This window comes from Diadema antillarum, unplaced genomic scaffold (genome assembly GCF_040938485.1).
Source record: "Diadema antillarum isolate AM-2024a unplaced genomic scaffold, OU_Dant_1.0 scf00000029, whole genome shotgun sequence".
Taxonomy (NCBI): Eukaryota; Metazoa; Echinodermata; class Echinoidea; order Diadematoida; family Diadematidae; genus Diadema; species Diadema antillarum.
The window spans coordinates 5,025,563-5,053,023 of record NW_027270918.1 but is presented as its reverse complement, the minus strand read 5'-3'; the positions used below and the strand labels follow the sequence as shown (position 1 = coordinate 5,053,023).

Sequence of the window (27,461 nt, the reverse complement as noted above, 5' to 3'; positions counted from 1 at the left end):
TTCTAACAGTGAGCATGTAGCAGAATTTATATTCTCCCTTATATACAGTACTCAAATAGCATGTACAGGTGTAGGTGAGTTTTTCTATTTTTTTTTTCACTATTCCACATGTTTTACTGACACACCTTTCTGATCTGCTCTGAAATACAAGTATTCAAGTCATAATCTTTGGAACAAAGACTAAATGCCCTTCATTAAAAATATGTCGTAAGATGCCAAACAAGTGTGATAAAAACTACTGACAGAAAAACACCTCTCCAAACATTTCATCCTCTTTAAATAGACTCCAAACATGTTACATACGAATATAAGTACATTGAGAAAGCAGTACAGTACTTACATTTCCACATAAAAAGAAAAAACAAAAATGTGGCAAGGAATTCTTTGTAATATTTCAATGTTAAACAGAAAAATAATAAGATAGTAAGTCAGAATATCATATCTCATATTTAAAAAGTACATCAAATCTCCAATGTGTTGGTTAGTATAGCATGTGCCAATAAACACTAATTACTCCAACTTATGATTCAATCCTATCTACAGAGATGTCTGCTATGTCACAAAACATTTCATGTTCTCTTACATGGTATGCAGCATTATCTGATATAGTTACATACAGCCTTATGAATTAGAAAGGTGCCTGAAGAATGTGCAATAAGCTAAAATTCTAATTAAGGATGTAGTACATTCAGTATCTGAAACATATGGTAATATACATTGCATCTACAAGTCAGTGTATGAAATATTGAAAAGCAACTTGGTATTCTGCAGCCAAACGTGGCAGTGCCCAGTGGGTAATGTAGCATCAAATTCCTCAATCCATGCTTTCAGAATACAAGAAACATACAAACAAACAGAAGATCCTGACGGACAGATTACTGTCATTTTTTTGGCCTCAGTGGACAACACATAACCCATGAACATATTGTACATGCATCTGTACTGATCTTGCCAAGACTATTAAAGCAGAGGAAAGAGTAATGTAGCAACTGCATTGAGGTACAGATGAAATATTTGCTATGGTACCATGAAAAAAGTGACCTAAACTGGAACAGAGTCTTTACAAGTACTGTTGTGACTTTTTAAAAATGAGGTTTACGCATGTTAAATGTTATCTTGAAATATTTGTTTTCAAAGTGCAGCAGTTTCCAACATTGTTCTCAAACAACACATGTGACAGTGAAACTATTTGGTCCTTTTCTGAACCAACAGTCAAACAAGTCCATCACATCATAAGATAAAAAGCTTCAAATTTTTCAAAGATAAATCATATACCGTTAACAATAGTTATTGCAGGGCTCCACATTAACTTTTATTTTCGGTGGCCCAAAGGCAAACATCTAACCTTTTTTGGTGGCTTGATCAGGCTACCACATTCTTCATTTCTGAAATTTTGGTGGCCCGACTTGTGTTTTTGGTGGCCCTGGGCCACCGGGCCACCGTTAGTGTCGAGCCCTGGTTATTGGTTTTGAGGAAAGACTACAGGAAACATATTCGTAGTATAGGGAATAGGGATTCTTGGAGAAAGTTTGAAGACTAGGTCTACTCTTCAGACCAATCCTTGTTTGTTGTGTTTTGAGAATTTGTAATGTACTATCACATCAATTAATGAAATGTTGAGAATCTAAATTTTATTGCAAATGCTAATGAGATTAGCTGCTTATACATAATATTATTGAACACAAACAGTTATGTTCTATAATATTTTAGGTTCTTTAAAAAGAAAATGCTACACAGTCTTCATTCAATGGCACTTCCTGAAATTTTGGAATGAAATAACATTCTTTCAGATATGTAACTAATAACTTTAAGAAATTATATAAAACAAAACATATAATCCAACTTAGCAAATCCCATGGCTGGGATATGATGTTGGAATTTTCTTGTTTAGAAATAGGAAGACACTGCAATCATTCAAAAACACCAAATAATCTTAAAAGAATAATAATACCAGAATTCAGAATGATGTTATTTGCATCTGGAAGATGAGATATGAGGCTTGTATATCTTAATTCTTGATGCACTATACTGTTCACACGTCCTACCACTTCGATACTTTGATGCTGTGATGTCCTGGACCTAACTAGTACTATGTTCTGCTGCATCAATCTAAATTTGTATAACTGGCAAAGCCATCATTTACTTCATGTAAACAGACTTGAATTGGCAAAGAATTCCAGTCTGAATTATTCTTTTATGCATACTACCTTTAAGAGGTAGTTTTACAGGTAATTCAAGGTGTTTTAGGCTCACAGTGACTACAAAGTAGTTTGAGGAACCACTTTTAAACGTTCAATGCTTCATGACGCAGCACTAATGCCATACAGTATGTTGCATGTACATAAAGCATGCATTTAAACTTCACACATGGACACATGACTGAACTGATCAAAAGGGTTCAAGCTTAAACAGTAAAGGTTGTATTATAAAACAGACTGGTGACCTATTTTAAAACAATGGCTCTCAATACAGTTCAATACTCCGTGCTCAAATCTAGTAACATAAACAGGATATCTCTACATCTCATGTCGTTGAAACAAGCAGTCACCCTCACAAGGGTGACAAACTTCCAACGAGCAGAGATGCAAACTTTTGTTCTACTTTTAGAGAAGAATCAAACAACTGTTTATATCAACATGTGTTAATCAGAAATAAATGCTTCAAAGTAGCTATGCATGGAATGTAAAATAATATGGAGAGCATGTCCATACGTAATGATGATCATTAATGTTATCATTTCTTCATTGCATTAAATCTATTTCTCAAACCCATTGATATGATATCTGTGAAATTTCATCTCGTAGCACATACAAATTTTCAGTGATGTATGTAGCATGAGGTTCTGGTTGCTCTCAAGGACGTAAAATTTGCTCTTTGGAGAGACCTGTCCTAGTATATATATGTAGGCATGGTTCAAAGCAACAGACACTGCTTGCCACCCGATAGCTGGAATCCTACACACACCAACACCTCTCAAGGGCACAGTACGTGTGTCTGATGTCAACTCATTTTGGTTTCTTCTGTCACTCCTCTTCGAAGAGCAAATTAAGGCTTCAAACCATGTGCATGATAAGCGCACTGTATATTAAACATCATACGCCATATTCATAATATCTACTGGCTGGATCTGCTTGGAACTGAATCTGCAACCAAATGAGATGTGTTTCGTTTGTATTTTTTTTCCTTCAGAATAAGCACTTTGCCACTTGACTACCATCCGCTTACAATGGGATGCAAAATAGTAGTCTTGTGATTATAAAAATCTGAAATTCAAACGCCATGGATGACAGCTACTGCCTAAATGAAATGCGAACTTCAAAATAATTCTTTGATTCACACATCAGAGCAAAATTTTACGGCACAGTTTGCATGTGTTACAGTTAATGAAACACACACTATCCATCGTCTCCATTTTTACACCAGCAACAAAAAACGGAGAATTTCTGTAAGGCCTTATTTGTCTGAAAATTAAGAAAAAGAAAAAAAAAAAATCTGAGGTACCATCGAGTGATATTCTTGCATAGACAAAATGACAATTTTTCGCAGCCTCTCAAATGACTTGACAAAATGAGACAGAGGTGCAGAAACATCAGCCATACTGTCCGGTCATTGGCTCATCGACGGTCACTCCTTTCGCACCCGAGGGTGGGGTACCACCTAATCAAAAAGTTACACACTTATTGCAGAATACGAGGTCCGTGCTTGCTCCTGCATTGTCCATGCATGCAGCGTCTATGTGAGTGGACACTTCCAGTAGTGCATGTAGCAGAACCTTGATGAGGCCGTGCCGGGATAGGTGCCAGAACACTGGCATTTAAACCGAAAAGAGGGTGATGAGCCTTCTCGTACTAACAATGCCCTTTCACCACCCTCTGTAGAACAGCTCACACCTGTAAGGATCTCATTCTGCAAAGTACAAAAAAAGCAACAACAACACACACAAAAAAAATTAAAGTGAATGCAAGTCATGAAACATATTGTGCTGCAGAAAGTTGTTGATTTAATTGAAGGATGATTTGAGCAGAAGTCCACAAAATTACAAACAAAAAGGCAAGGACCATTTAAGACATTTTCATTGGGTTAATTGTCATAAAATAAAGGTAACAACAGTGTAACCAAATATCAATAATAATGACAAATACACAAGTAACCATACTGAGTAAGCCTGACATATCTTAAAGATCTGTCATTATCAGCCTAACCGCTGGAATTTTCATTCATGTCATCAGAATGACCATTTCAGGTCATTCATCAAATATGAGTAAAATACACTACATTTGAATACCGATAATCAAAATGCAGGAAAGCTACTCAAACATCATAATACGCTATCATTTCACACATTCATTAATATTGCCACATTCATCAACATATCAAATAAAAGTTATCTTTGAACTTGTATGATTAAAAAGCATGGGAAGTTATGAAAAACAAACTTACTGATCCGGCAGAGATTACTGCAGTTTCAGTAATGGCCGTGGCTGTTCCAGTACCAACGGCTGCACGATCATACACACAGCGGGAGAGATCCCCGACACCAGGAGCACCGTCACTGCCGTTGTAACCACGGGGTCCTTGCATCTTACTTATTCTGGCCATTTCCTCGAATATAGTGATATTATATTCATCTAGCGTTGACTCAAACTCTTGCTGAACCACATTTATTTGGTTTTCAACCTGCTGGAGCTATTGTAAGAAGAAAAGATGAAACAAAACAAAATGTGATAGTAACAAAATGAAACAGGGGCCACAATTTCTCACAGTAATAAAGATAATTGTAGACAAGGTGTGGCAGTTGGAATGTTATCTGAAAAAAAAACCCCACTACCCTCCCCACCCCCCCCAGAAACCCCAAAACTAAGACAAAATATATTGTGACTTGTTTTAAATACAAACATCAAAACACAGAAATAATGATCTTAACCCTAATCAGGCTGGGCTTTCTTGGCTGGGGGGGGGGGGGGGATTCCGCCCCCCCTTCAGATCTCGCCTATGGAATGCGTGATCGCGCCGAAAATCGGCACACGCGACGCCCGCGACGTATACTATCAAAATGTATGGTTGCTTTCTCCGAAAAATTTTTCTTATATTTTATATTAATTAATTATTGTAATTTATGCATAAAATCAGTTTTGGGCTCTAAATCACTTATTGATGCTCTAATTAAGCTGATGTCTTTTTAAAAATGTTTCTTGTATCATTCTTCTGAGACATAAGATAAAAAAAAATCTGTATCGAAATTAATTTCTTATGTATTTCATTGTTTTTCGACCTTTTGTTTTTGTTTGTTTTTTGGCCAAAATTTCTCACAGACATTTTTCGAAGCTTTATTATGCTAAGATAAATTAATTTCGTCCATTCTAAGTCAAGATATGAATTTTTATGTGAATTAATTGAAAAAACACAATTTGCATTGGATTTGTACACAAAATCGCGTTTTGGAGCAATTTTGGGGTTGACAAATTTTTTTCGAACAGGCGTCACGTCAAAACAGTACGCGCGGGCGCAACAATTTGGGTCTCAAAAGTTGCGTGATACTTAAAAGAAAAAAGTAATGAAACATCGCGGCGGGAGCTTATCGCGCTGCGAAGATATTGCGCGAAACGTCGAGGGGGGGGCGGATTCCGCCCCCCCCCCCCCAGCCTGATTAGGGTTAAATCATCAAGGTTTGATTTATGTCACATAAAGAATATTCAAGAGGAAAAATGGTTAGAAAGTTCATAATTCAAGCACTTTACATAACATAGGACTACACAAAAGAATGTTTACCTATGCAACCTTCCACACTCCACAATATCTATAAATTTCTCAACATACATATCTGGTATGATTAGAGACAAAGATGAAAATATCTCAAGAAGTCTTTAAGTGTCCAAGCTCTCTGACACTTTACATGCCTTTTTTCATCAGCATTCAGTTAATTCTCCAATATTAACCCAACTTTAAGTAAGCGAGCCCACTCAGGCCAAAGTCTGTGTACAATAAGCCTCAGTCCAACAGGAAAACAATGGAAATGCAATAGGGATTATGGGGATTACAAAATCCCTATTCACTGCCGGATACTTTTTAGACTTCTGTCCCAATCAACACTCCAGCAGAAGTGTCAATTAGTGAATGAAGCACAGTAAGATTGAATAACAATGATCATAAATTTGTGGGGGGGGGGGGGGAAGGGTGATCAAGTGATTGACAGAAATGTCATACATACTGTATTATCCTGTTGCATGTTGGTAGCTTTGATGCTGACTATATCTGTGCTGTGTGTCTGGAGATTTCCATTCAGTGAATTCACCTGCGTAACAGAAAGAGCAAAATAAGAGAGGTCAAAGGTGACATCTAGCTCCAAGACTGACTTCTTTATTGACTACCTTATCACATACTTGAAGTATCATCACTGCATCAGAATAAAGATATTGGGAAAATCTGGCTTTGATTGAAATAATAAAACAAAAATGATAAATCAATGTCAACTTTAGACACATTTTGATAGATCTTTTTTTTTTCTCGTCATTTGATGTTGAGTATATCGTCACGAGAAATATGTCCCTGCAAGCCTATGGGCAGGTCCCTGCATTTTACATTTTACATTACACAAGGAAGAATGTACTCGGGGAGAAAAGCTTCGAAGTAAGGGTGTGGAAAACTAGAGTAGAAGGAAGGTTTGGAATTAAAAGCTGTTAATGCCCCCTCCCCCCACAGAATTGAATAAATTTTCTAATTTTCCAAGTGAAACTTATTTGCAGTTGCATTTCATATCCAATTCTGCAGAGCAAAAGGGTGCAGAGTACTGTATAATCATGTATGCTGAACTGTATCACCAAAATTACAAAGTGTGCATGAAATCCCTTGTTGGGGGGGGGGGGGGGGGTGTTCAAGTTCCTCCCTCCCTCCCCGGTATGGTCCTGCCCTGGGTGTTCTTTAAAAACATAATTGCTCACAACTGTGCTGCATGTCTGCAATGCAGCTCAATACACATACACAACAAGCAGCATATAATTGACATAATAGTCTATATTATATTAATAGTACATTGCATTCCACATCCCGACCCCTGCTGTGGCATTTTGTATCAAGGAGGTGCCACATTGCTGTAAGTCGCAGATAATCCTTCCATGGCAGAGTTGGCACTTGATAATACCTGCGTAATAGAACACATGCCTTAAGGGAACGCAAACCCAAAGAGCAATGTGGATTGAGTGAAAGCAGCAACATTAGTAGAACACATCAATGAAAGTTTGAGGAAAATCGGACAATCAATGCAAAGTTTACTAATTTGTAAAGTTTTGGTGTTGGAACCGCTGGATGAGGAGACTACTAGAGGTTATGATGTTAGTCTAGTTGACAACAATACAAAGAAAATATAAAGGAAATTCAACAAAAATTCACTTTTCTAGCATCGTGAAAGAGCACTTAACTAACCGCTGTCAAAAAGCAGGGGGAATAATTGCTACCCTTAAATAACATATGTCTGTATCAAGTTGATGGAATTTATAATTCTCATGAAAAATGAATTTTTGTGGAATTTTCTTATATTTTCTTTATATTTTTGTCCACTCATACCTAATAACCTCTAGTAGTCTCCTCATTCAGCGGTTCCAACACCAAAACTTTAAATGATTGAAATAGTCCGGAGAAACTGTAGTATCAAAGTATCAAAGTCATACTTACACGGCCATCTAGAGTCATAGTCTGGTTTTCCAGTAGTGTAACCTGTATATCGGGAGAATAGACAAATGTCATATATATATGTAGTGTTAGAAGGTCTCTTGAAAACAAAAGCGCTTCAGAATGGTGAGACAACTTGTTCAAAACTAATGGGGACTCTAAGAGCAACATGAAATAGTCAAGTAACTCAAAATGACAACTCATGGTGTACACATGCAATATCAAGCTGCACATGTATACATTCCTGGCAAGTACAGACGACCTTTTCATATCTTTTTTCTTCTAAAGTTGAAATACATTTGAGGGTTGAAAAGAACATGATTTTATATAAAATACAATATAATACTATACAATGGAAGGTACCGTACATAATGTAAATACTTTTCCTCGAAATAAATCTAGTTTGACTGCAAAGAATTTATCATCAAGTGGAAATGTGTCATGATCATATGTATTATAAAAGAATGTGTAAAACTATGAAAACAGAATTAATATTACACACTTTATATTCAGAAACCTGAGACATATTATACAGTCAGGCATCGAATGTTGACTTTGTCTGAAGCAAAAAAATTGCAACATACTCTCAGGGTTTGGAATAAGCCCAATATTACTTTGTCATGTCAGAGTAGCTTTAAAGTCATTTTCATGTTAAGCTCATGCATGACAAGAAAAAAAAATAAAGATCTCCAGGCATACAATTGGTGCAGGGTCACTTACAAGGATATTGCTACAAGAACTTGCGGGTCATTTCCTACTGCTTCAAGGAACACACATTAAAACTTGTGCCTAAATTAGCAAATACAGATATGGTAATTGACCTTATGACCTTAAAGCCTTTGCACCATATCTAGACATAACATTTACAGTGCAAAGGTACAACAAACAGACAAAGCCTACAGAAATGACTAGCATGTACAAACAGTGTGTACATGGATGCAAATTGAACTTTTTTTTTTTTTTTTTTTTTGGGGGGGGGGGGGGGGAACCCTACAGCATACGGTCACGTCCATGGCCGTAAGTAAACAGTAACTACCATTGACCTCCCAGAGCAAATAGTTGAGAGCAAGATATGACATCAAGTTTGACCTTGTTTACTGTCTGAAGACAAAAATACGTGCCTCTATGCTCCAAAAAGACAGAACATCTTTTTCCTACACTCTTCCAGAGATTTTCACTGGAAGACTTTTCAAATCGCCATTGACAAAACAATTCTCCACTATAGTTTCCACACTAATCATTACAGAAAGTGCAAATATAAACAGGCTAAAAAGTAAACCTACATACTACAGTGATGCATGGATTCAGCTGGAGAGATAATTGGCATAACCATCAGTCACCATTTTGAACAAAGAAAACAAGGAAATCAAGTCATTTATCTAACTTTACATGTCATAGAATAAGACATCATTTGAACTTTATCCATTCCTTTTATAACATTTGTCCATTATTCACAAATTGTTCACTTAACCCGTTGAGGACGGTTTGATTTTGCTACAACACGCATTTCCCATAGACACCTGCCCGAGTATACTCGGGACTCGTCCTCAACGGGTTAAACATTGCCAATCTTGAAACAGTCAGGCTCTGCCAAAATATCACAACCCCATGACAATAGCAAACTGGCGCCCCCTGTTGGCTGTGTGTCTCCAAAGATGTCCTAATTACGTATATTCCTAACTCTACTCTCTACAAAATGCCCTTGTTGTACATTCATCCTAGATAGAAGAGTGAAGAGTTTCACAAGATTGCCTACCCTACTAACATTTTTTTAAACTGTGAGGGCAGCATCACACATTTTTCTCATGAATCAAGTATCAATAAATTGAGATGGTGGACTGATAGTTCAAAACAGAAGTGGAACAAGGCACTGTCTCATCACTACCTCAGTGTTACTGTCTTGTGGACAAAAAACTAGCAATTCAAGCAGAAGCTGAAAACAAACAAAAAAATGAATAAGCACAAACAGTGCTAATCAGTGGACTTCCGCACACCAAGGCCTTTCTATAGAGTACATATTTGGCAAGACCTTGTCACACTGATATTTATGTCAAGGGTCATTCACAGGAAATTACAGAACAGGAAAAAAAAATGGACTAAACACCAGGGTCATGGCAATTATATCTTGGTGGTGTGATTGAGTTAATTTGTAAGGATGAACTTCCCAGGGTTGATGACCCTAACATCTCTGTCTAATGCCAAGTCAAGTATGCTTTCCAAGATATCTTCATGCTATCAGTATTTCTATTGCTATTCATTATTACACTCTTGGAATCAGAAATATTGAGTATGGAATTAACGTTGGGTAGATTATTTGACATGGAAATCCAAATGTCTTTAATCATGTTTAACTCTTCTTTGAAATTTTCTGCAAGTACCATGATTTTTAGGGGTTAAAAACCATATTCTTTAGCTGTTGGGGGAACATGACATGTATGTGCATTGCAAAACGTATCGCTTTCATTTGAAAATCAGCATTCCTACTACTAACACGTGAATTTAATCTGATGCCTATTTCTATGTATGAATGAGTGATTTATAGTGTTACAAGCTTTATCATTCATTTAGTGATATCAAATATATTAGTGATACTATTCATATTTTATTCTAAATGTTTATCACTTTAGCAATTCACCAAGTAGGAATTGAAATATTTGAAATAAATATCAGAACTTTACACACTGTACATAGCATCTTGCTGTACAAATTACCAATTTTGTTGTTGTTTTCGTTTTATATGACGTGTCACAATGCCTACAGGAATGGTACATATGGACAAGAGTTAGTCTTCACAAATGTTTCTTTTCTCATTTCTTATCATTAAAAAGAAAATTGAGTGTACATGTACGTATATAAAGTAACTACAAAGAAAACACACCCATTCCCTTTAGTTCCACATTAACCTACTTTACCAATGCAGTTCAGTCAGTAAGTGGGCCATTCATTCATTGGCATGTTATCATGGCATCTAGCTGTCCAGCAAAGGTATTGTTTGTTTACACATTGTGACACAGCGGGGCAAGTACTGGATTACTGCAGGTGACTGACCCAAAGCAGTTAGGCGAATAAAGCCCCAGACAATAGCAGGACATATATTTCTCTTGCCATGACAGACATTTATCTACAAAAAGTAATGGGCATATGACAATAAAAAAATAATTTCCTCTGCTTTTTATATTCCAATGACAGAAATAAAATCATATTGTTTACTATGCTCTTAATATTCAAGCAATGACTATCACTACGACAGCTACTCCTGGTAACTACAATGTTCATTAAAATAATACTATGACAACAAAGATGATGACAACGATCATAATAACAATATATTGTCACAATTATCATTACCACAATGATTAAAGTGATACTAACATAATCATTGTATTGATGACTTTTTTTTCTTGATTTTTTTTTTGTTTCTTGTTTTCTGCAGCAAGTTGTAAATTGAAGACCACTATTACAAAAAGCAAGTACATGTACTTACTCTGTTAATGAGTGCTGCATTAGTAGATATGGCGATGGACGTCTGCTGGTAGGCCAGATCTGCCTTGATGTCGATCTGGTGGACTTCTCCACTCAAGGCATTCATAGTTTCATTCAGTTGCATGAGCTGAGGTCAAAGAGAATGCAAAAAAAAGTCTTACTACATCACAGACAATGAAGACAGTGGAGAGAATGAAGATATACTGATAATGACGATGCAACTCTATGAATTACTACTACTTATGCTGAATATTTGCTACAGGGTCCTGTTTCAGTTTCCAAAAACTGTGCTTTGGAAAGAATTTTTTTTTTTTTTTAACAGAAAAATCTTAAACAGAACATCTCTCCCTTTCTTGAGGAATTATCTTAATTGGTATGTTGGTTTTATATTGTTGTCCTGTAGTAATGTCACAAACTGCTCAAGTCTTCTCATCCAGCGATGGCTGTACCAAAACTTTAAAAATTCATAACCTTTGAATGGATTGTCCTATTTTCCCTAAACTTCTCTGATGTATTCTACTACCATTGCTGCATTCACTCAATCCACACATACATATTTGGGTGAATTCGTCCTTTGAATATTAAAATATTTCCTACCACTTCTGTAAGGGAAGTCAATGCATATACACAGCCTCAGAAACTTGTATGTCAAAGCCATACATCTTTATATGCTCACCTTTAGCGAATTTTGTGCCACTCTTAGATCTACTGATGCATTTTCATTCCCTGGTGTGGTAATCGCTCTTTCTAGTGTCACAATCTGTGGAGGAAGAAAAAAAAATCATATGTCAAAAGATATTTATTTTCTTCCATTAAAATGATAACAAAGACAATAATTTAATCTGGTATCACTGTAGAATGCAACAAAAATTCAACATTGGTCAAAAGAAACAAAAATAATTTCTTTAGTGCATAGTATATTTTCACTGAGCTCAACAAAATTAAGGATTGAGACATGCATACTTCGGCAAACCAAAGCACATGCATAAATGGTTAAGTACATCTGTACAAGAAACCACATTGTACCATCTAACATGTAGGCCTAGCGTTCAATCCTCCAACATTGTAATAAGACAGAAAATATCCTCGCAACAAACGGATGATTAAATTTCAGTCATGAGTAATTTAATCATTGTACGCCTTTACTTCATCTTATTAATCAATTTACTGAACTATATTATTACTGATTTCATAAGATAACAATTTATACATAATCAGAGATAAATCATTTATGAATGAAGGGAATTTGTTTAGTGGAAAGAGTGTAGTTACAAAGACTTTTTTTTAAGGGAATTTAAGTGGAGAGAGTGTAGTTACAGAGACTTTCTTTTCTTTTCTTTTTCTTTTTTCTTTTATGTTATTTATTTATTCATTGTATTTATTTATTTTTTTGCTGGTATTCTCCATAAATATGATCAAGTTTTTGCTGGTACTCTCCATTAATATGATCAAATTCATATACTCAATCTGTATCATCATGAACACCAAATGAAAAGAAGGAACTAGCCTAGGATTTGACCTGTGTCTCCTACTGGTTACCAGGCAGTGGAACTACCACTGAGCTAAAGCTATAGTGCATGGCAGTGACACATGATGTTTGAACAAGTACAATGACACAGCTCTCTTGCATTCTCTCTGGGTCTTATTCATAATTAATTATCCTCCAGTAAAGACAAGTTATGAAGGCAAGAATGAAGCAAGTTTGTTCCTATTCATGGAGAGTAAGAGCAAAAGCAGAAAAACTCTGTAAAAGATCATTCACTTTATTTATATTCTAACTTTAACTTTGAAACCCTACTGGAATTATTAAACAGTTCAGGACTATATATCTCTTTTTCAGATGGCACTGGGTACAAATTCTCCAGGTCTAGGGAAACATAACCAAGTTAGTTCACTACTTTTAAGTCACTGCTCAAGTAGAAATGTTTATAGAAAGGCAGAAAGTTCCAGGTAATGCAAACTTTTAGACATGAATTCATTTCTATTTCAGAGGTGCCTTATATGTTTACATAGTTTATGGTAGGGAGCATTTGTGGATTTGGGCAAAGGTCTTGTAAACAAAGAAAAAGGAACTCTTCTTAATTAAACAAATACAGTGCAACACAAACTTCAAAGTATACAATTTATAAAATATGTATCTACATCCACACAGGTTACATGCACAGAGCATATTACTTTATTTGATTACTTCACAGATATAAGGAAATGTACATTAGAATACACTAGCCTGATGAAGTAGGCCCTTCTGTAGAGTGCTTTTTTTTTATTAGTAAACAGTGCAGCGACTCCTTAAATCATGACATCATCGTTATTGAATAAAGGAAGTAAAGCGTAGCATATAGCCACCAAACAATAGCCCACGGAATGTGCCTAATAGTTGTCCATCAGTCTTTCAATTGGCAAGTGGTTTACGTCTGTACCAATATTTGATGGTATTTTGGGTCTATTTCTCATACTTGGCATATTGCCAACTGCAATTAGGCATACCCAGTAAAAATCCACAGTCCTGTAGGGTGAACCCACTATGGGCCACTCCCACAATTTGTGTTCCACACATAAAAAAAAATACATTAATTTCACTACAATTCTACATATCATAGTAAAGCTCGAGGGATACTTTATTCTGGACAATAAATAATAAGTGACCTTATCGTGTTCCACCAAACAATAATCATGACACGAAAGGAATGCATATTGTATTTTGTGTGGTGGGTTAGTCTAGCTAGCTTAAACTGTTATCACATTTACGCACACACATATACACACTGCAGTGGTATAACACATTACATAATATTACACAGTGGCTACATAATTATTTCCCATGAGACTACCATACAGTGTATTGAGAGTCAAGTGTCTGACCAACCATAAAACCCAAATTACCACCACTTGGGCAACAGTCCAACAGTATACCACAGCCACACCTATTCACATTGTGTTTGAGATATCTTATCATTTCATGACCACAAAATTTCCCAAAAAATTTGATAGCATTGACACTGTCTGGTTGGGTTATCACCAAAAAATTTGTGGCCTAATAACTAGCAGAAACAGTGAAATCTGTGATACCATTTCTATGAGACTTAGAAGCACAGCATCGCTGGGTACAGTGTGCGATTCCCAGCTCAAAGGTTTCTTTAATTCTGGAATCATAAAGGTGAGCTTGTCTCACGAGAGCGGGCAGAGGGCCGTGATTTTCTCGCTAAGCTGAAAATCTCATCAGGTATGCAAAGGGGCTGACCTTTTCCGTTAAAGTACTGATCAGCTCGGCCTGATCGGAGACCTGCCTCCTCAGCAGAGCCATCTCCTCCTCCATGGTGGTACTGTTTGGGGCGGGGCCTGTCAGACCTGCAGACAGACCTGTGATATATGTTGAGAAAAGAGCATGTTATAAAGACGTCATACACAATACTGTAAGACATGATATTTTTCCAATTTGGAGCCAATGGCCTTTTCCATGGCATGAAATTGTCACAAAGTGCCTCTGGCATTCAGTACATATAGTGTAGATGAGAACTTTCATGTGCATTCTAATTTTGCAAATCTGGGCTCTTGTAAAAATAGGCAAAATTTGCTTTAAAATGCACACGAACATTCCTCGTTTTACAATACCCGCTAGCTGGAGGGAAAAAACACCTGGAGAACAGCAGTCAGCTTTTTTTTTCCACAGCATCTTATACGGGAAGTCTTGAATAACATCTGAAGATGGGAAAATGTCTCCAAAAGTTTCCAATTTTGCAACATTTTCTTCTTCTAAATGCACTGTATATCATAAATCATAACTCCTATCTTAAAAATCTGTGATCTTCGGTTTTGTTTTTTTTTGGAACAAATTGGTAAAATGCTTAGTCTCTAGCTCTGACAAGCTTGTGAGACAGTCAGAAGTATATTATTTGTGTCAAGTCAAGAAATGTGTGACAAATCAAAGTGTTTCCACATACAATTGTGTTAAGTCGTCTTTTCTCTATCGAGATACAAAAGGCATTCAGTGTATTTACTCTACAACCATGTAAGTTACAATAAAGAATTACATGGCTGTTTTACAAGAGACAGTATTATCACGAGAGAAATCTGACACTGACAGCCCATGCATCTCACATATTATTCTTTGGGGAAAAGGTCACCAGAAAATGTGAAGTTCTCATTCCCAAGCAGACACAAAGATTTATAGTACGGGCATTACAAGATGAAAGAGTCAGAATTCATGGAACATTTTTCTTGTCAAACATAGAGTAGAGGGAATAAAAATATTTGTCAGATACGACTTTGACACTTATGTCATCTGCAGATGAAATGACAAAAAGTTCCAGGGCAACCACCAAAGGTGGACCAAAATCTTTAGTACCAGCAAGCTTCATTTCTTGAAATATGAAAAGAAATTTCATAATTTTTTCCATTGCTGGAAATATTTGGCTCTGTGTACCACATGACTAAATAAGTTTTATAAAAAAATGATAAGAATCAATGAAACTAGATATTCTATATCAAATCTACCTAGTAGTACACATTAAATATTCTTAATGTGTTGGTGTAGACAAATTATAGGTCATTTTCCAGCAAACATGTGACGTGCAAGGAACGTTATCATATTTGATGTGCAAATGATGTTAGTGCGAATGTAAATAATTCATGAGGTGCTGTGGGTGATAGAAACATTTTCTGATCTGGAAAATTATGCCTTTAGCTTTATAACCATACCCACACCCGCCATAGGTCCTGTAAAGCACTCTTACTAGAATGAAGGATCATCTTGTTATCTGACAGTTCCTTCTAAACTGACTTCCTTTTCTGAAGTATAAGGAAATAAATTTGAGTAAGTCTGTGAGAAACTGGCAACAAGACAAGTATCCACAAGTGGCATAAAACCATTCTGAGGTTTTTAGGGGCAGCAATGAAGATACTGATTCTACCACACAGAGTATTCCTTTTTGGTTTTGATTTTTATGGCTGTATTGGCAAATAATGCCTGCAAATCATACCATCAAGAACATGTGAAGGTAATAAAGAGAGGGAGTTTCATGGATTTACAGCCCACTGCACATAACTACAGCTTGATCAAAGTACGACACAATTTCAAAATTGTTGACATGACGAGATCAAAGGGCAGGTAGCACAGATAGGAACAGCATGCTCAACAATGTGCCTCCTGTACTTCGATCTGCTTTTCTAGTTCTTTCTTCCGCCACACACACAATTAGGCACAGCCATGCAGCATGCCTGAAAAGCAGAGCTTGAGTAAAGATGCCCATGTTGCTGCAAGCCTTTGGGGTCACCACTATTATGACATGGGTGTGGATGGCCCAACACTACAATGAGCGCTCACTCTAGCAGGATGTTTGCTTTCTTGCTACGTAACAAAAGAGTTGCAGAGCTTCTGTGCCGATCAAGCAATACGCCACACACACACACACACACACACACACACACACACACAGAGGTACACTGCTATCAAATGACAAAGATAAGTCAAATATTGAAGGGTCCTTCCATTAGAAATTTCCAAAGAAAATATCAGAATGAAACTGAACCATACGAACATTCCCGGCAGTAAAAAAGTGTCACTGACATATTGAATGACTTTTGCCAAGTGATTGTCATTAACCCATTGAGGACAAACTGATTTTGCTACAACAAGCATTTCGTACACCTGCCTGAGTATACTCAGGACTCGTCCTCAATGGGTTAATATCTGATAAAAGTGAAAGTATTCAAAACACATGGCAAAAAAGAAAGAAAGAAAAGAAATCCCTGGTTCAGATTTGACACTCGCTGCAAGTGCAGCTAGAAAGTGAAAGAATGCTGTTTTGTTTTCTTGTTATAATAGATCGGAAGCAGTTGACAAGTGGGCATCTATTATGTTAACTTTATATGGTTATGTGACTATAGGTTTCAATTCTCAAAGGACAACACATGGGTAATACCACTCTCAGTGGCCAAAACCCTTTGGCATTATTAATTGGACTTAAAGGGATGGTACAGTATTGGTGGAGATGAGAATAGGGCTTTTAATTTTTTGCGAGATACCAAGAAAACACTTATGATATAGTACAGAGCATACCATTTTAAGAGGAATTCAAAGTTTATTTGATGAAAATCGGATATGGAATGACTGAAACATCCAAAAACAAAGTAAAACAAAGTGATCGTAATATAAAGTGTGGGTCCCACACTTTATCAGAATCGCTCTTTTTTGGATATCTCAGCCATTTAAAAACCAATTTCCATCAAATAAACGTTGAATTCCTCATAGAATTGCATGCTCTTTCATATTTCATAAGAGGTTTCTCATTATTTCACCAAAAAATGTTAGAAACCCGAAATTAGGTCTCACCCAAAACTGTACAATGCCTTTAAGCTCTCCTTTCTCCTTTATCTCTACATCAAGTGGAGATAACAAAATGACAGATTTGTACACCAGCACAAATTTTCACTTTAAAACTTTCACTTTCAAGAAGGTCAGACATGTTTTTGCCAATTACATGCTATTCTTTTATATCATAAATTCTATAGGACTTAGAAACACATATATTGAGAGGAAAGGCATATTTTGTTTTCTACCTCAGTACAATAGCACTTTTATTGTCCAAGTAAAACAACCTTACCTACTATTTAAAGTGCTATGAATGTGGGTAGTTAACTTTGCAACCCCTCTTTCAGTTCCATATTCTATGGCTGTGAATGTGGGTAGTTAACTTTGCAACCCCTCTTTCAGTTCCATATTCTATGGCTGTGAATATATTCACTATATTCACAGCCATAGAATTTGAAAACTAAAGAGGCAATATTATACATCTGGTAGTTGCTAAGTACTGTTATATTCATCAGAAGTCACATTGCACTGGAGTTTAAAACATTCTTTGCACATTCACCTGCGCACAATACTGCGAGCCAACAAACTTTCCTGCACTAAAACTCTATTAGTGACTGAGCATACAATGTTGTAAAGCCGCGATCACTCACCTCTGGATGTTATCGTGCCTTGCATCAGAAGAACGAAGACGACCACCAGGGCGACTACGAAGACCATGAGAAGAAAGATGAAACATGGATGTTTCAGGATAGACCCAATGTGACTGGCTGGCCCTCGATGCTTCTTAATTTCATCTGTCGTCGCATAGATACTAGTATCTGCCCCCGTGCTATCTAGTGTCTCCTCTCCTCTGTAGCTGTCATACAATGGGTTCACCTTTTTCCTGCAAAGATATTTAATCATCATAAATTTCATATCAAATCATACCATATCAACATTTTGTGTTCAAGCAGGAGTCAGCCAAAACACCATTACAGTGGAATGAAACCCAAATATACATGTGGTTTGAGTGAATGCAAAAATATCAGTAGAACACATTGGTGAAGTTTGAGGAAAATTGAACAATCCATAAAAAAGTTATGAATCTCCAAAGTTTTGATTCAGCCATCGCTGGATAAGAGGGTATATATCACATATGGAAAACAATATACAGAATATATAAAGAGAATTTCACAAAATTTCATTTCTTATGAAAAGTACACCTTCCCTTGACACGTTATTGACATATATGAAAGGGATGGTAGGTGGGTCTCACCTTTTATTAGGACCACTTTGTTTTTGGATATCTCGGTCATTTCAAAAGACATATTCATCAAATGAACTTTGAATTCCTATTAGAATTGTATAATCTTTCATATCTTATCAGTGATTTGATGAATATTGGTTTTAAAATGGTTGAGATATCCCAAACTAAAATGATCCTCATAAAAGGTGGGTCCCACCTTTTATTTGGACCCCACCCAAAACTATACCACCCCTTTAAGAGTAATATTACCCTTTAAGAGTAATATTACTCCGTCTCCTCTTTTAAAGAGGTAAGTTACAATGTAGGTGCTCTTTGATTATGACAGAAAAGTGAAAAATGTTGAATTTTCTTTATTTTCTTTCTTCTGTTTTCCAAACATTATATCACAAAGTGTTGTAGTTTTCTCATCAAGCAATGACTGCACGAGAACTGTATAAATTGATAACTTTTGAACTGATTGTCCTATTTTCCTCAAACTTTGCTGTTGTGTTCACCTGATGTTGCTGTATTCCCTCAATTCACATATATATTCATGTTTCACTCTCCTTTAAGCTTTTGGGCCGCTGAAAAAACAAACAAACAAACAAACACACCGAGCTGTATTGAGTCCTGTATAAATCCAAGGAAAGGATCAAATCATCCAAATTCAATAATGACAGCCACTGTCCAGGCATACACTTTCAATATTCTTGGCCAAAATTAGGAGCCCTACCATTAAGTGCATTATATTGCAACCCCTCCTTGATTAATTTGCTCCATGGTAATTTGCTCCTTGCAAATTAGCTCCCAATAAGCTCCTTCCTAATTACTGCTGAGACCATTATGAGTACGTCTCAGCAATAATCCTAGCAGCAGTCACAATTGTTTTTCTGTCCACTGTCATCCTTGCGATTATAATCATCATTATGACTATATGTCTTTAAGAAGAATATCATTAAAATCATTTGGACCAACTGTCTAAGCCTTGACATTAGTATCACTGTCATCATCATCACTATCATCATCATTTGATGACATCAATTTCATCACCATCTTTATCATCATCATCATCATCATACTGATATCATGAATGTCAAAACCTGTTGGAGGCATCTTGAGAAGTGGATATAAATAATGCATGTTTGTGACATTGCAAGGAACACATACAGTGTGTAAAGCACCAATGTGAATCACCTAGCTCCGAGTAAGAATGAGTAAGACAACATTCATTTGATTTTTTTTTTTTTTTTTTTGGGGGGGGGGGGGGGAGGGAAAGGGGGGACCTGGAGAATTTGTTCCGGTCAACACCTTCAACAAAATGATTCATCACACCATTCGAGGCAGGAGATGTGGATTGCGACCGAGAACCCAGATGACTCAAAACGCCGTCATGCGTTCGTCACCGCCACGTACGACTCTTGGCATCGCATTCACCCAATGAGGAGATCATTGGGGACACACACTCAATCAGGAGAATGGGAATCCCTCTGGGTACGGCCGGTGGACCGTATGTGGGCAGCATGAAGTGAAGAGTGACCTTCAGCGTGCTGTGCATGCATAAATACCTATCTTCATCATCATCCCATTCTGTAGTGCATCCCTGGATATTTGCGTATAGATTGTGCATGAATGACCCTCAACAGTACAGCACCAAGATAAGGTAAAGACAATCAGGAAATGATTGGGGTCCTACATGGTATCTAATTCTGGCACCTGTCCTCTGCTACATTTAACCCATGAAAAGTGAAAAACTGGACCTAGAGGTTCCGAGATTTTCAGCACACAGTCGTTCTCAGTGAACTGTCACACACATCAAATCACCAGCAGTCATTAACAAATGAATTGCATGGTTCTTATTGTACGACTTCTTGATACATGATAGTAAATTAATCAATATTCATGATAAAAATAACAGGAAGTTGTGTGTTCAAAATAATAAAAAACTTGCAAGAAAAAAGTCCAGAGAGAAAGTAAATAAAAAATACATCTTCGAATGATAATGTGCAAAACTCACAATAATGTAAAGGTTACATTCTCTTTTATAGTATGCAGTGCTTTGAACTGATGCTTTACTATTTATGGATCATACTGTAAAAGTGGATATTTTCGCGTGACTAATTTTTCGCGCTTGGCCGGGTCGGAAGAGTTTCGTGTGTTTTTAATTCCGCGGAATCAAGACATCACGCACAGGCACATATGGCAAGCAAATATATTCGCGTGCTTTTATTTTCGCGCTAGTTTCTGGTTGCGCGAAATGCGCGAAAATTTGAACACCGCGAAAATTTCCACTTTTACAGTAATTGTTTTCACGGTGATAATGCATTTTTTCTCTCTTTAAAACAAAAGGAATTATGTGTAGGATATTGTCAATTGAAACAGGATGTTTTTTACACGACTTGGAGTGAAAAGGAAGAAAAAAAGGAAGCTTATCATCTTACACATGATACGTCATGCAACTGGCATTTGAGTATCCTTCATCAATGAAAATTAATACCACAAGGACACAAGCTTTGTTCTATAAATTACATCAGAGTGTAAGATCATCGAGGTATGGAAATAAGAGAAGTTTGGCCTCAAAATACTAGTAAATAAACAATGAAAATAGACTCTGTGTGAGTGTGTATGTGTGCCTTTGGTCCATGCACTGACCACAGGGAGGCAGGAAATCCTATCTGTACTGTATTCCTGTTACAATGGGTGATGCGATAGCGTTATCATTGAGGTTTGAAGTTCGGCCCGGCATCCCACCTAACAAACAATTGTTCCCTATTTCTATAAACAGCCACATTGGCTCCCATTGCTTCTGCAGCTGATCGCCACTTTTTGCATGCTCTGAAAGTTTTTGAATGGGTCCTCAATTTCCCGCTAGCTGGCACTCAATCTTAGCAAAGCCAAGTTCAAAGCAATTAGAGTGCACTCGTGGCCTTTATATCTAATTCGATTTCTACTCCCGTGGCCCTATAGAGCCCGGCTCTTGGTGCAAATTTGTTCTGCATATGGCTGCTGACAAAATAGGGCTAAGTTTTCCTGTCTCTTACCCCCTCCCCACCCTACACGTAAGCATTCACACAGTAAAGGCATCCTGTAGTCTACTGATGCATCTATTTGATGCTAGTTGTTGAGATGCCAACCAAAAGTACACTTGCAGTTATACGCTCTTTAGATGAATCATATAAACATATACCAAACACTGTATACACATACGTGTAAATACACACATGCAATATTCAGAGTGTATACTGATAGATATGAATATATAAACGAATGAACTAAATGTATACATTTCAGACTATGACCATAACCAGAAACTCTGTTGTCTTGGATTAAAAATAATGAAGAACAATCTTTGTCAATTCCCATGCTCAGCTTGATAATCGCATCAGCTTACTTGAGAGACCCATCCCTCTCCAACCAATGAACTGTATGCTCATAATATATTCTGGAGAACCCCTAGCTACGATTTCCCCTAATAATAAATACAGTGGTCAATGACGTACTTAATGAGGTGTTACAGTATAATGGCACAGTCTTGAATATCTCTCCCACTTTATTCCATAGTAACAAACAAATTAATCCACTGCATCTGCTGTAAACAGATGTAGCATTTCAATCGATGGGACACAATGTCCATGTTCCTCCTACACGTCTAAACTTTGTGCTAAAAAAACCCTGGTGGCATAACCTTGAAAGCGCTTTAATTTTGCTGAGTAAAGCATTTTTGTGATATTTTTTTTTTTTAAATGGCAAATTGTGTGACACAAGTCATGGTCACACTGGCAAAAGATCGCAAAGTTTAAGATTGCAATCTTTAATACCTGGATCTTTTGCCAACATGACTGCAAATTTCCAGCAAAACTTCTGTGAAACTTCCCACTCAAACTAGGGACATTTCCCAAACCCCTGCCAAAACTCGATCTCTGGGCAGTGTGAATGCTAGCAACTGAAACTTCATGAGGTTTGTGTTGTGACCAGTCCACCATCTGTTTGTGGGCGGTGCCTTCGAAGTGCATGGTCATTGTGACGTCCAGGTGTGCATTGTGACATCACAATCACCAGTTGTCACTCGGGGCGCTTTTTCTTCTTCCTTGTGTACAAGCACTAGTCACTTAAACTTCTTGATCCAAAGATCGGGAAATTTGGCTGCCAGTGTGAACGGATGTCAAAAGATTGCAAAGACTTCCACAATCTTTTACCAGTGTGACTGCAATTAGTGTCTATTAAGTGCAAGAATCAACAGATATCTTTTTGAATTTTTATCACTTCTTTTTTTTTCAGTGAAAAAAGAATACCACGTAAATTTAGTTATGATGTCTGTTTTGTCCACATGAGGACATGGCTCTCCAGGTCTAAATGACTGATCTTTTCCAATTCAGGATTCATGAGTGGTTAAATTCACATCAGAAAACCACAAAAGTGGAATGAGGAAAGAAGAGCATGCCCTATCACAAAGCGAGGCAATCAATTTCTCACCCCTGAGACTGTATACTTGTACAGTAAAACCAGAAATTTTTGAGTTCTTGAAACTTTCAAGAATTTCATGAAGAGCCAAGATTCACAAAAGTAATATGTACGCTAAAGTTTTTATCTATACACAATACTTTGAATGCAAGTTTCATGCTGCAAATCTTCCTGGTTTTATAGTACATTGCATTTATTTTCAAGAGGCTATAATTTGGCAAGTTGTTAATGTCACCTGTAAGCTGTCTCTGAAAATTTGTACAAATAAAATAACAGCAAAATCCATTATTATATACAGAGTTCATCAAGAAAAAGAGAATTTCCTGTCTCTGGTAGGAAAAAAAAGGCAGAACAATTTATACCATGGTTTTTCTCTTTTTTCCCAAGCAGACCTATTTCCCAACACTGTACAATGAGAAAAATTTGTGGCCTGAAACTGTCACAAAGTGGAGCCGAAAGCCTTTTACAGAAACTTTTAGGAATTGCTGACCAAGAAAAAAAATAGAAGTTAGTATACTACATGTACATGTAGTGGCTTGTGCAGACGAACCATTTTGTGTGCAATTTACTTTTGGGAATCATTGGTCCTCGTTATATTTGCGAAAGTTTCATGCACGCAGAAATTTCTGGTTTCACAATTAGTGCTGCTAATATATTTTCTTTTACAGAGGCAGTGCTAACCTTCACCATTTTGAGGCACATAATCACATGGGCCCTATAGAGAGGAGGAAACCGATGTGCTAACAGGGGAAGGAAACATCCTGAGGTCTGCACTTGGGTTTGACATCCGACTGCTTGACGTTTAGCTGATCAAACTTACTGTGGGAGTTTCTCATTTGTTTAAAACCAGACAACAATATAAGCTTTGTTTCTCACAAAAATGTGCAACATATAATACATTCATGTTTGCAAATGTAACATTGGAAGTGGTGAATCCTTCTGTCACTACCATTGCATTACCTATAGGTACAAAGTGTACTTCACTTAAATCATTACCATTCTCATGAATAGAAGTGGTATTACAGTATGCAACAGAAGTAGTAGTAATGGTTGCTGTCTTGGTGGTAGTGGTAAAAAAAAAGTAGGTAGCGGTAACAGTAGCAGTATCCTATCACTGATATCATTGTCTTGATGATCACTATCATTGTTACTGGCCACCTATCCAGAGACCAGGAAAATAATAGCAATATGCACCTTGAGCATTCTTACAGAGTGGATTTGGCACAACATAAATTAATATTATTATTATCATCATTATCTGATGTTAGCACTTCTGGTTGGATTCACATGAAGTCTATCCATACTAGTGAAAACAATGACAACTAATCCACTCAGTTTCAATATTTACTAGTCTTCAGAGACTAGGGCTAATCCTCACTTTTATGTAATATAAGGGAACAAAATAATTTCCAGACAGACTTTGGAACTGCAGGACGACTAACTGACTGATGCTGAAATACAACCTGTACTCTGCACTTCAGTTATGATATCTCTCCTGGATGGTACTGGTAGGTGATATGAGCAGGTCAGATGGTTCCTCAGAATACATCAACAGCAAAATGCTATGAAATACCTGCATTGTTATCACCATCACAAAGACTTAACCTGTCTGGTACTGGTGCCAAGTTTTATGGTCTGTCCGGAAACCAACAAATATCATGGCTACACAATTTCATCACATGCCTGTTTGGCACAAAAGACAATTCACAAGATGATTTCCTTCCCCAGACAAATAATGTTGATATACAATTGTAGTTGTCAGTCAGTAAAAGGAAACAGAATCCCATATTCACATGATACCCGGAAGAGGTACCCTGAAAAAAAAAAGAAGCCTAAACTGTAAAACCAGAAATGTTAATGTGCATTTTAATTTCCCAAATTTGTGAGAGCCAAGATTTGTAAAATTAAAATGCACGCAAAAGTTCTTGCCTACACTATACAGGCCTGTCACTGCTTGTATTTCAGAAATAAATTAGTGCAAAAAAAAGTGATGTATGTATCCTTTTTACTTAAATGCTACTTTGTCTCATTTTATAATTAGCTGTGCTCTATGAAGAAGGGCTATTGTATGAAATGAAATATAGGCAGAAAGAATAATAAAAACAAGTAATGATTTAAAGTGATAATAATAATAGACAGCAGAACTCATTATCTAGAACTAATAGCCTCTACACACAGTGATATATTGCCTGGAGGAGACAAACTCTTTCTGGAAGATGACCCCTGTAGGTGAGCTTTGCACATACGGTACACTAGTCCACTAGTTTGTAGTGGCCACAGATGACAGGTAACCACTATTAACAGGTGACCACTATTGGCAGGTTGTTTAGACAGGTTCGGCTTCATATCTTGGGCAGTTGTACAGTATTCATTTTTTTTTTAATTACACTTTTTTTTTCAGTGTAGCCATGTAGGCCTACTATTAACTATTTTCATAGCATTAAATTTTTCGCGAATTGTAATGGACGGTCTTTTTCACAGCATGAAATTTTCGTGAATTGTCACTGGTATTCAATGCATAGAATGACCATGTTATAAGTTTGTACAAAGTAGGTCCTACAGGAGATGTGTGTGTGATGTGTATATCACAAATATTGCATGATAAAATCATATTGATCACTAATCTGTCTACAGCGGCTAGGTATTTAAAGGCCATTAGTTGTGTTTCCTTAGATACAGTAGTTATTAGGCCTACCTGTTAAATGTGGATTTGACTGTGTTTGTTTTGTTTGTGAGTTTAGGATTTTTTTTCCCTCCCTCCTTTTGTTTGGTTTTGGGTGTGTGTGTATGTGTATTTTACCACAAGAGCAAATCTTAACCCCTCAAAATTTACATATTTCTCCTTGGATATACGTCAATTCACTACCAGGTACTAACTGATAGAAGGTAAAATGACAAATACATGTAGGTGATGGACAGTGGATAGCTTTATCCACAAATCAGTAAACTTGACCATGCTTGGGCCACCACTACTATGTTAGGGACATCACCAATTGAAAATTGTGATGCACTTGCCGTATTTGCAGTGAGAATACCGCCAAACCCACCACCGGTATACCCATATAAGGCATTTTGCACCAGAGACACACACACATTCCTCAGTGTGTATTTCAAGGACTCCGTGTGGACAGCAGCTGTACTCGGTACCGGTACTCTTCCATGGGTGAGAAAACATGGAATCGTACCATCAGGTGATGAGTATCATGCCCTATGTCAACAAACCATTCATATGCACAGAAATAGGTTTCTGTCAGATTTATACCTGTAGATTCGTTCAATGCAGAAATCAAAGTGTAATATGTCTCTATCTTTTTTCCTCAAGTACAAGCTCTGGGGGTGTTTAATCAATTTAGTCAAGTTGTCAGTCTCTGACAATTTCAGCAAAATCCTTGGTTTTGATTGGCCAAGATGCTCTGGTCACTGACTGTTACTATGGTTATTGTCAGAGACTGACAACTTGTCAGCGCTGACTACCTTGATGAAACACCCCCCAGATATGTCAGCAGCTTTGCGGCAGAGTTCATGCAATCCACTTTCACAAATATTTTCTCCTGGGGTTTGAACCTCATTGATTCATAAAATATTTGTCTTTCCCGTTTGTTTGTTTGTTTTTTTGACAAGCATCAAGCATCATATAAAACTTTCTTAGGATGCACCTTATCACCACAAAAGTAAGACAAGATACAAATGCAAAATTGTAGACATGATTGATACAAGTAACCAATCAGAACACAGACAACACCAAAGTTTTGAAACTCCGGAATTAGAAGTACTCATGGATCTCACCTTGGTTTCTTTTCCACCGAGTCGGTCAGTGGGGCCAGTGAATTTGTCGTGCTGGACTGTGAGAACAGGATGGCCTGGTCAGCCTCCGTGTGGGACTGTGGAAGACTGGACGGGGACCCATACTCAAATTCCTTGTTTAGCTTCTTGGAGAGCTCCGCCTGATTGACTTCCTCGTAGAAATGTTGGCCACCATGTCCGTGGCCGTGTCCGTGGCCGTGTCCGTGGCCGTGCCCGTGGCCATTCTCGTGAGCTGGTCTGGTCCCATAGGGTGGTGGATTCTTATAATTTGGGCTGACTGTGAAAGGAAATGCGGTAGGAAAAGAAAAAAAATGACTTGCCTTTCTACTACGGTCCACAAAGTTTCATTACCATACATCAGTGTACCTAGTTTCGTGGGTTTTTTCTTGGAGAACCTCGTACGAAACTGTCTCATCAGCCTAGTTTAATGACATGCACTTTAGTAGGCCCTACTTAGAATTCAGTTTGCACGCATCATTCATTGCTATGTTGGGCCAGCTTCAGACAAACCTTCTG

The 27,461-nt window shown here is 37.1% G+C and overlaps 1 protein-coding gene across 1 annotated transcript in view; it reads right to left on the bottom strand.

Annotated features, from left to right (window-relative positions):
* Positions 1-3,732: 3,732 nt before the first annotated feature.
* LOC139739831 (uncharacterized) overlaps positions 3,733-27,461 on the bottom strand; it is a 29,526-nt gene continuing 5,797 nt past the window's right edge. The window contains exons 3-11 of the mRNA XM_071650429.1: positions 26,928-27,222; positions 18,109-18,341; positions 14,390-14,508; positions 11,825-11,908; positions 11,150-11,275; positions 7,669-7,710; positions 6,209-6,292; positions 4,441-4,686; positions 3,733-3,906 (exon numbers count right to left, since the gene is read on the bottom strand). Of these exons, the coding sequence (XP_071506530.1) occupies positions 3,733-3,906; positions 4,441-4,686; positions 6,209-6,292; positions 7,669-7,710; positions 11,150-11,275; positions 11,825-11,908; positions 14,390-14,508; positions 18,109-18,341; positions 26,928-27,222 (1,403 nt within the window). The remainder of the gene's footprint in view (positions 3,907-4,440; positions 4,687-6,208; positions 6,293-7,668; positions 7,711-11,149; positions 11,276-11,824; positions 11,909-14,389; positions 14,509-18,108; positions 18,342-26,927; positions 27,223-27,461) is intronic.